The sequence below is a fragment of the Eptatretus burgeri genome, chromosome 7, assembly GCF_056783735.1.
Source record: "Eptatretus burgeri isolate ZD-2024b chromosome 7, Ebu_testis_v1, whole genome shotgun sequence".
NCBI classification, from domain to species: Eukaryota; Metazoa; Chordata; class Myxini; order Myxiniformes; family Myxinidae; genus Eptatretus; species Eptatretus burgeri.
The window spans coordinates 86,421,370-86,430,743 of NC_140967.1; the positions used below are offsets into that span (position 1 = coordinate 86,421,370).

Sequence of the window (9,374 nt, forward strand, 5' to 3'; positions counted from 1 at the left end):
ACTTGGAACATGTTGATGAAGCAAGGAAGACATTATACTGTCAGAATGGGAAAACAATGGACACAATTCCACCTACCCAGGATGCATTACTGCAGCACTCGATGTGAGTTGCCTTCCAAGCTGGAATATGGTCCACCAGTGAACAGAATGAACAACATGCACCCACTCCAGAGGGGTGGGGCTGGACTCTTGATGAGGGCAGTGAGTCCTGGGTTCCGGTCTGGAACACTATACCTGTGGCCTCCAAAGCCTGCGGTGAACTGGTTACATGTGGTTGCAAGAGTCTGAAGGGATGTGGCACTAGATGTGCATGCAAACAGGCCTGTTGGAAGTGCACTGAACTGTGTAGTTGTCACTATGAGAAGTATAGTATGCAAGAGACACACCATGCATGTGCAGAGGTGTATGATATCAGCAAAGTATCTTCACTGACATATGACCTCACGTATGCTACTCGATGTATGTTTAGACACCAAGATTGAGAGCCTAATTGGCTTGGAAGCCGAAATATTGGTACTTATAGGTTTATACATACATCCTGGTGTTGGCTTTGTGGTGAGGGTGGTGGCTTGGGATCCGAGGGTCCTGAGTTCAATCCCCGTTGGCTGCTGAATTAACACCAGGAGGTTGACTCAGCCTGTCATCCTTCCGAGGTCGGCGAAGTGAGTACCAGTGTACTGGTCCCGGTGTATGCCCCGGTTAGAATAGGTGTACCATATCCCTGTGTGTCGTAAGAGGCGACCAGGGTTGGTGTCAGGAAGGGCATCCGGCCATAAAACATTGCCTCAAGAAAAAGCCCAACCCCTGCACAGCAGGGAAAAATGGCTGTAAAAACGGTCATTTTATATTTTATTATAGGTTTATACATAGCGGCCATCTTGGAAATCCAATATGGCCACCATACTGTATATTCCGAATGGTATAATTGAATTCCTTGTCCCAGAAAATGTATGTTTAGACACCAAGATTGAGAGCCTAAGTGACTTGGAAGCCAAGATATTGGTACTTATAGGTTTTTACCTGGTGGCCATCTTGGAAATCCAAGATGGCCACCATGCTGTATACTGAGGAAGTGGTTCCTATTAAAATTGAAAGCTTTGGCAATGGGTAGCATGTGAAAAAAAAATTGGTGCTTTTCTCCAGAACGTCCACATTTTTGCTCAGCTGCCTGACTAGGGCCCACCATTCTCAAAGAGTGATTGAAGAGAGTTGAAGTTTTGTCTTCTTTGGGACCTCCAGCACCATGGATTTTCCATGATCTCTTTGCTCCTTTTGAAGAACTGTCCCACTGCTTTTAAGCAATCCTCCACAGCACCTGTATTTGTAGTGAGCTGAGCAATTGTACCCTGGATACTACACTTTCTTCCTTGCCATCTTATCCTGACTTCTGTTTGAAGTTCTTCTTACCTTGGAGTCAAGATGCTGTCGAGTCAATCACAGTACTGTATTGGTAATGTGAAGAAAACAACTTTTATTGGATCCAGTTACACCATCCGTGTGTAAATGTCACTTATCTCCATTTATAATGGAAATAACCAATAAATGCAGTACATAATACACTTCCATCCTCATTTAAACAAGCCATAACCATTCCCATTGAAGAAACCCTCACTAAACACACTTCTTCAAAAGTACTGACGTGTTTCTCTTGACCTTTCATTTCCAAGATTTGAGAACTGTCTTCTGGAATACTTACACCTACATTCTCTCAGAACATTTAATCGTTTCAAACAGTTTATTTGTGTGTGTGTGTTTGTGTGTGTGTCCTCCATAACTCCAAAGCCATGAAACCTAGCAGCTTGAAACTTTGCATACATACTAAGGGAACTCCAAGGAAGTGCATGAGTGAAAGTTGGGTGTTTGGGTCAATTAAAACATCCCTTTTGAAGATGGTTAATGGCCTTATAAAATTATATTCTTTATCAGGTGCTCCTCATCCACCTCACTCTCTGGGGTCTTAAGGTGTATCTTAGGTTATCTAACTGGGATCTGAAGCCACCATATTTTTGGCCTGCTCAACCATGCCTTGACTTGGAACCAGACTGCAATGATTTCTTCAAGACGGTTTTTTTTCCCACTTTACTCACTCATATTATTGAATGTCTGTTCATCATAGCTACGAATTACTGGATACATTGCAATTCTAATAAACACCCGGAGATGCCAGCGTTCGTGGCTTTATTTCACTTCCGCACATGCGATAACCTCGAGAATCTCTTAAACTAAGCTGAATTGTAAAATGCAAACTCCAGAATCAAACTTTGCAACAGTTCCGACTCCTAAAAAAGGTGTTAATTTGTCCAATTAGGACATATTTGACTTTGGGAGTCTCCGGGAGGTGTATGTTATATATGACGGTTCAGTGATTGATAATCGCTTGCCAAGCGAGCCGTTTCATATCAACCGTTTCATTGGAGTGCTTAACCGCTTGGCGAACGCTCTACAATATTCGCACTGTCACTGAATACTGTACATGTCGATCGACTTGAACAAAGTTCAGGGGCCATTCGCGCACGTTGGTCACGTGTTGTTTTGCAGTACAACAGACAGTGGTTGGCTCGCTGAAAATGTGAAATTTTATTTTACACAACGTTTCCCCTTTTCGTTGTTCCATGATATGACTGGTCACTTCAGCATAGATATATACAAATAAAAATTAAACGTTTTGCTTTTAAAATTAAAAGTTTCTTCAACCATTTTGTGGATTGCTTAGTGAAGCCACTTGGCGTGCGTTTTTCAAGCTTCAATCAATGGCTATACCGCAGTTCGATACTGGAGGTAGGAAGGCAAAATAAATTATATGATCACAATGCGTAAAAAAAAAAAAAAAACGTTTTCAGTTTGAAATAATGAATCGCCACATCATGGCAAGAAAGCCTAGAGGTACGCATGCCCACTCTAAACTGTCTAACCTGGGTTCGAATCCCAGCCCAGTTATAAACTGTCATCCCGCTGTTTCACAGGCAGGGTGGTTCATCAATGTGTGTTGTTCCTAGTATAGTTGTTAAACTGGCGTCCCGTCTGCTGGCATTAGTTTATGGTCCCACGGCGTCCTTCACAAAGAGTAGGCGAGCTATCGCCGACACCATAAACAAATTACAAATTCCTGCCCAAACCTTATTCCAACATCAGGCCTTGGCAAGCTAATTCATGAAAGATTTGGCCCAAAAGTTTTCCACAGCCAACCCCGCAATAACATGGGAATAATTTTGGCCATTATAATAATTGCAAGAAGAGTTGTATTGCTGCTCATATGCATTTTAATAATTTTACGGGATGGATTTTTCTGCTGGGAAAAACTAGGAAAATGGGGTAAAGGAGAAAGTGTAATGATCAAGGTAGCATCAATGTAAAGGAAAAGGAAAAATAAAAATAGGAAAAATAAAAATAAAAATGGAGAGCACGGTGGCATGAGACAAAGGTGATACTGAATTGATGATTGAAGTAAAGACACTGGGGAACTTAAACATACCGAAAAAAAAGCGTAAATCATCTTGAAGAAGAAGATCCAATCCATCCAAATCCCAACTTTGCGTAAACGGTTCATTCTGGTATTCAGAAAGCATATGTGGTAGGTGGAACACTGAATTGAGGAAAGGCATCAAATCTGGCCAGCACAGCACAGCAGGGGGGGGGGGGGAGATAGTATTGATTAAAAAATTTGATTGAATATTTTTTTTTTAAATCTGAATGTGTCATTATACTCAAAATAAATGCCAGGGCAAAGGTAACAATTCAGTGTATTTTAAAAAAAATTGAATAACAATATTAAAGAAATCATCAAAGCAATATGTTGATTGTAATAATTGATTAGTAGAAAGGAAAATTTGCTCATTTATGAAAGAGCACTGCAAAAGTAGTGGGTGACAAATCAAGTATCCAATATTCAATCACAGAACATTGTCATATCGTTATAACATGTCTCCACATTGTTGAATATTAATCACTTGGCATTGCCTCAAAACATTGATATGAACAAAGTGATTGGAATGCTGAAATCATCTTTATATGAACAGTGATCTGTGTGCTGGAGCAAGATGCAATCCAATGAATAGCAGGTGGTGTGACCCCAGGGATAAGTTGACTCACCAGAATGGTGTGAGCAGTGAAGGAACATAAGATGGCTGCTGTGTCACGTGATTGGGTTTTCGTACATCATGCCTCGCCCGCTAGGGGTAGCAGGAATGTGCTTCTGGTCGCGCAATAAAGCGGAGTTGATGCTGGCGCGCTTGCTTCTCGTGTTCCACTGCACCTCGTACACTCAAGTTGGCTGACGAGGATGGTTGAAAACGGACTTGTGCCCGTTTTCGGCGGAGACGACTTCGGATTGTTTTCAGAACAATTGGAATGCTATTTCCACGTGAATGATGTGGTCGACGAGAGCAAACAGAAGTCGATCTTGCTCGCTTCGCTTTCGGCGGAGCATTATCGACTACTGCGTGATTTGGTGGCGCCGAACAAGCCCCGGGATGACGGGCTGTCGTTTCGGGACATTGTGCAGAAGATGAAAGCACACATGGAGCCGGAGAAGTCATTACAGCTCGCTCGATACCAGTTCGATTGCCTCTCGAAAGGGGCAGAGGAACGCGTCGCTGATTTCGTGGCGTGGATTAAGCATTCTTCCGTGGCCTGCAAGTTCACGGCGGGGGAGCGTCCAGCGCGGCTCAGAGATCGTTTTATTGCTGGTTTACAAGATGCGAAGATGGTTTCGGCGGTTTTACGGCTGAAGGGTGAAGCCATTACATTCGACTCGGCAGTCAGCGCGGCTACAGCGGTCGAGCAGACTCGCGGGGATGTTCGAGCCATCACCGGCCACGCGGGGTCGCGAGCACTCCGAGACGCGCGCACGACCTTCGATGCGGGTCGGACGTCGCCGCGCGGCTGCACGTGCGGCGAGGTGACCCCGCGGACGTGTTTGGGATGCGGAGGTCGACACCTGCGCCGTGCGTGCCCGTATAAAGGCACCGTGTGTTTGAATTGTCACAAGGTGGGTCATCTGACGCGTGTGTGCCGTGGGGCGCCGGCCACCGTTAAGGTCATGGACGGCGATGTGCGAGGCGACCCGGGGCGGAACCGGCGGCCGTTGATGGGCCTGTTTTCAATTGGCCCGGCGGCGGCACGCCCAATGACGGTGGAAGTCGAAGTGAACAAAATGCCGATCACGTTCCAGGTCGATACGGGAGCGGCTGTGTCGATCATCGGCGAACAGACCGCGCGTAGACTCAACGGCCTGAAGCTTATCAGGTCAAACCTCACACTGTTCACGTACACCCGCGAGAAGATAACGCCAGTCGGGATGGCAGACGTGTCTGTGCGGTACCAAGGCCAGGTCGCCACGCTTCAGGTGTACGTCGTGCGGGGGAGGGGACCGTCTCTCCTCGGCCGAGATTGGCTGGCCCGCATCAGGCTAGACTGGGCCGCAGTTCACCTTGTGCAACCCGTGCCGAGCCGATGGGAGGATCAGTTGGAGAAGATTCTTCAAAGACATCAAGGGTTGTTTGGCGACGACCTTGGGAAACTCAAGGGCATGGAGGCAAAACTCTTCTTGAAGGAGGGGGTGGTTCTTCGGTTTTGTAAACCACGTCCGGTGCCGTATGCCCTGCGGGACAAGGTCAAGGGTGAACTGGATAGGCTGGAGGCCTGTGGAGTGATCGAACGGGTGTCGTGCTCAGGTTGGGGCACCCCGGTTGTCACGGTGCTGAAACGGAATGGAGACATCCGATTGTGCGGGGACTTCAAATCCACGGTTAACCCGGGGCTCAGCGTGGAGCAATATCCACTGCCGTCAATCGATGAAATATATGCGCGATTGGCGGGGAGTCAATACTTCACGAAGCTGGACCTGCGTGATGCATATTTTCACCTGCCGATGGATCCCGGGAGTAGCGAGCTTTTGACAATAAACACGTGTCAAGGACTCTATCGATATACCCTTGCTCGCTTGCGAGAGTGCTCGCTTGCGAGAGTGAAGTCCCGGTCCGGAAACGCACGCGGTGGATTTGCCGATCCCGCGGACGGACAAAGTTCAGGCAGGATTACGGATTTGGACCGGACGGGTTCTCCACGCGATCGTGTGTGTTAAGCTCCAACGGGCAAAGCACATGTGTTCGCGTGGGGAACCCCTCGAGACGTGGGGCTTGTGTTTTTTTTTATGCGCACGGTGACGTCATGGCTGCACGTGGGGTTGGAATCCGGCAGGAGGGGTATCCCTGCCGGATGGTACCGTCCAAGGAGGGACGAGGTACACGTGCAGCTGCATGACGTCACGGGCAGGTGCAAAGTGCGCGAGCTGTGAGTTGCTGCGCTGGTGCTGCGCATGTGGAAAAAAAGAAAAAAGGGGAAAAAGCAAGCCTCACTTTCGGGTGCACAAGATTCCTGGGCAAGGGGTGGAAGACCCCCTTGACCAGGGCACAGGATGGAAACTAGTTAGGGGGAAGGGTTAGCTTAGCTAGACCGGCTCCATGGGGCAGGGGTAAGTCCTCATGGGGCCCGTGGAATGGATTAGTTAGAGGGATTGTAGCCAGATTAGGTTGGGAAATAAAATGATTTTTGATGATTTGAGGACAGTGACAGACTTTGGATGTGTAGCGGGGACATAGTTTAGCTACGTAGTGTTAAATGGAACGTGCTGTAGTTTAAGGGACGACGTGGGAGCACGAGTTAGTTAGGGGATGCAGATAGAAGGATGGCAGAGTTCAGCGGTGAGTGTGTTGAAGAGTTGGTGAGTGAAGTGGAAGCATGTGCTTGGTGAGTGAGTGAGGCCAGCGGGTCTGTGTGAGTGGAGCGAATGGGGAATGCATGGTGCGATGAGTGATTGGGGGGAGGAGTGACTCCCGCCCAAGGGACCCCGGGGTCAGTGTAGAGTGAGTTAGCTGGGTTAGTCAAATTAACAAAAATGGAGGTTGTTTTGTTGTTGGTGGGTGTGTAGGCTCGAAACCCGTTTGGAGGGGTGCAGGAGCCCTGTTGACGGGCTGGGAGCGTGGCTGCGAAAGGTGAGTATCGCTGAGTGGGTACCCCGGGCACCAGGCTAGTCGGCCGTGGTAGGCCAAGGGTCCATGCGGGCCGGGATAGCGTAGTGGGCACGGGTGCGCATGCTTGGTGCGGGGGCCCGGGGCGCCATTAGCCGCGTGGGCAGTGTTGTGGGCATGGGTGACCCTCAGAAAGGGGCCTGGGAAGCCAGCCTGTCACGTGTGCGTTTCAGGGGAGGTGCCATGGGGGGCACTCCCCGGTGTTTAGGGAGCTGGTAGGCTCGGAGGCAGTGTAGTGCCCGGGGGTGCCATAGCGGGAGAATCGGCAGAGGGTCGCGCCTGCCAAAGGGAGCCACGTGTCCCAGCCATGAGACCGTGTGAGGGCACGGAGAGAAAATTGGGGGGGCGAGGCCCGAAATTGTGAGGACACCAACACAGGCGACGGGAATCTGGGTTGTTAGAACCAATAGTTTAAGCGAGAGGCGCTTGTTGAAAGCCCCGGGGTAGTTTAACAGTTAAATGGATAGGGTAGATAGGAAGTGTACCCCTCCGCACCATCCATCCCCTCGCTCTCGTTGTGGGCCGCTGGACCCACTTTGGTTATAGATCACTGAAGTCTGGGGAGGCCATCCTGAGGCTTCGTTGGGCCTCGACACAGGACGCTAGCTCTCCCTTGTTCTCCTCCGGGAAGGGAACGTAGGGGTTGGGAGTAGGCTCGGTGACAGGATAGGTTAGCCGAACAAAGACGATAAAGGGGGTTAGGGGACGATTTATAGTGGGGAAGTAAAAAATAAAAAAATAAGTTGGAGCTAAATTGGGGTTTGACAAATTAAGGGAGTGGGTATAGACAGTGACAGGCAAAGGCGATAGGTTGGGAGGGAGACAGGTAGGTAGGTCCGAGCCCGCCTTCCAAGTGGCCAGCACCACCGCACTCCCACCACCAACCTCCACTGAACGGCAAAGGCTGGCCAGCTTCATCTGCTGGCTGTGTTGCTGTAAGGCCTGTGCCGGCCCACTTCATCTGCCGGCTGGCTGTTTTTCTTCAAGGCCTGTGCCGGCCCACTTCATTGGCAGCTGTTGTGTTGCTGCAAGGCCTGTGCCGGCCGGATCATCTGCAGCTGTGGTACTTCAAGGCCTGTGCCGGCCAGTTCGTCTGCCGGCTATGTTTGCCTGCAGCGGCCTTCTTCTGCGGGCTGTGTTTGCCTGCTGCCTTTGCCATGCCCACTGCCCACGTTCACCAGCCCCGTTCAATTTTGCTTTGCCCCCCCCCCCTGTTCATTTCCATGCGCGCCGGGATCATCGTAAAAGCAACAGTTTGCAAGCTGCAAGAACTGCCCTGTTGGCAGCGACAACACGGGCCTGCAGTGGCGGCCCGTGCACCGTGTTTGCGCTCAGTTCAAACCATTCATCCATCCATTCGTTGTGTTCATTGTGTGTGCCACTTGAGCTGGCACGGAGACTGCGTTTGTGCAGCCCATGCACCGTTGTGGTTCACTGCGTTCAGTTCAAAAGGGAAGGCCTTGGACTGCGTGTGAGTAGCCGGCCACGTTCCCTGTCACCTGCATTGTTTGAGCCAGAGACTGCATGCGAGCAGCCTGGCTCCCTGCTAACTGCTTTCTTTTTGCAGAGTTCAGTGATCCTGGGCCATGGTTTAGTGTAAAATTGGTAAGTTAAGGTTAAGATGTACTGTACATATGAGTGCGCCCCCGGCATGTCTGTCTTAGCGCCGGCAATTTTATTTAAGTCGTCCGTGTGAGTGAGTTTGTTTAGGTAGTTACTCAGCCCTCAGGTTATTTATTTTGGGGACACGAATACCATGAATGTCGCACTCAGGGATCCGTAGGTAAAATGTACGAGGGGAAAACTACACATGATGGCACACGAAAATTTGACGACTCGGGACGAGTCTGTAAAAAGGGGAGGGGGTAGTGTTGTGGTTGACGAAATTCGCAAACCACCATTCAGGTCCCTTCGGTGAGATATCTCTGTAAGTATATGTGTAGTAAGGCCCAAACCCGTTGTTTAGGGGGAATAAATGTCATTCATGCGGGCTGCGACCCTTCAGGATAGCCGTTTTTCTTTACTATCTTTATTTTGGACCAGCCGCCATTACTACCACCACCAACCACGTCTCAACAGCCATCCCACAACAACCAGCAACCGCAACGCCGCTTCACAACAACAGCCACGACCTTTACCGTCACAACTCGCCCTCGCAACCATCGCATCACCACTATTCCCGCGCCACTTGTGGGCACCGATACTGGACTCGTGCAGGGCGCGCACCGAGCAGCGGGTGCAGAGGCACGGCCTTTCCGAAGAAAACGGATCAAAAACGACTCGCGCCCACTTCTGTTCCGTCCTATCGGTGAGCGTGGGGCGATTTGGCCCCGCCTCCAGGTACGT

At 49.7% G+C, this 9,374-nt stretch overlaps 1 protein-coding gene across 2 annotated transcripts in view; it reads right to left on the reverse strand.

Annotated features, from left to right (window-relative positions):
• Positions 1-6,030, reverse strand: part of MEIOSIN (meiosis initiator) — a 39,878-nt gene extending 33,848 nt beyond the window's left edge. The window contains exons 1-2 of one of the 2 annotated variants that reach the window (XM_085889393.1): positions 4,090-6,030; positions 3,473-3,607 (exon numbers count right to left, since the gene is read on the reverse strand). In XM_085889393.1, coding sequence (XP_085745519.1) covers positions 3,473-3,607; positions 4,090-4,117 — 163 coding nt within the window. In that variant the 5' untranslated portion in view covers positions 4,118-6,030. The remainder of the gene's footprint in view (positions 1-3,472; positions 3,608-4,089) is intronic. The other variant, XM_085889392.1, reaches the window with a different exon arrangement.
• Between the last annotated feature and the right edge of the window lie 3,344 nt (positions 6,031-9,374).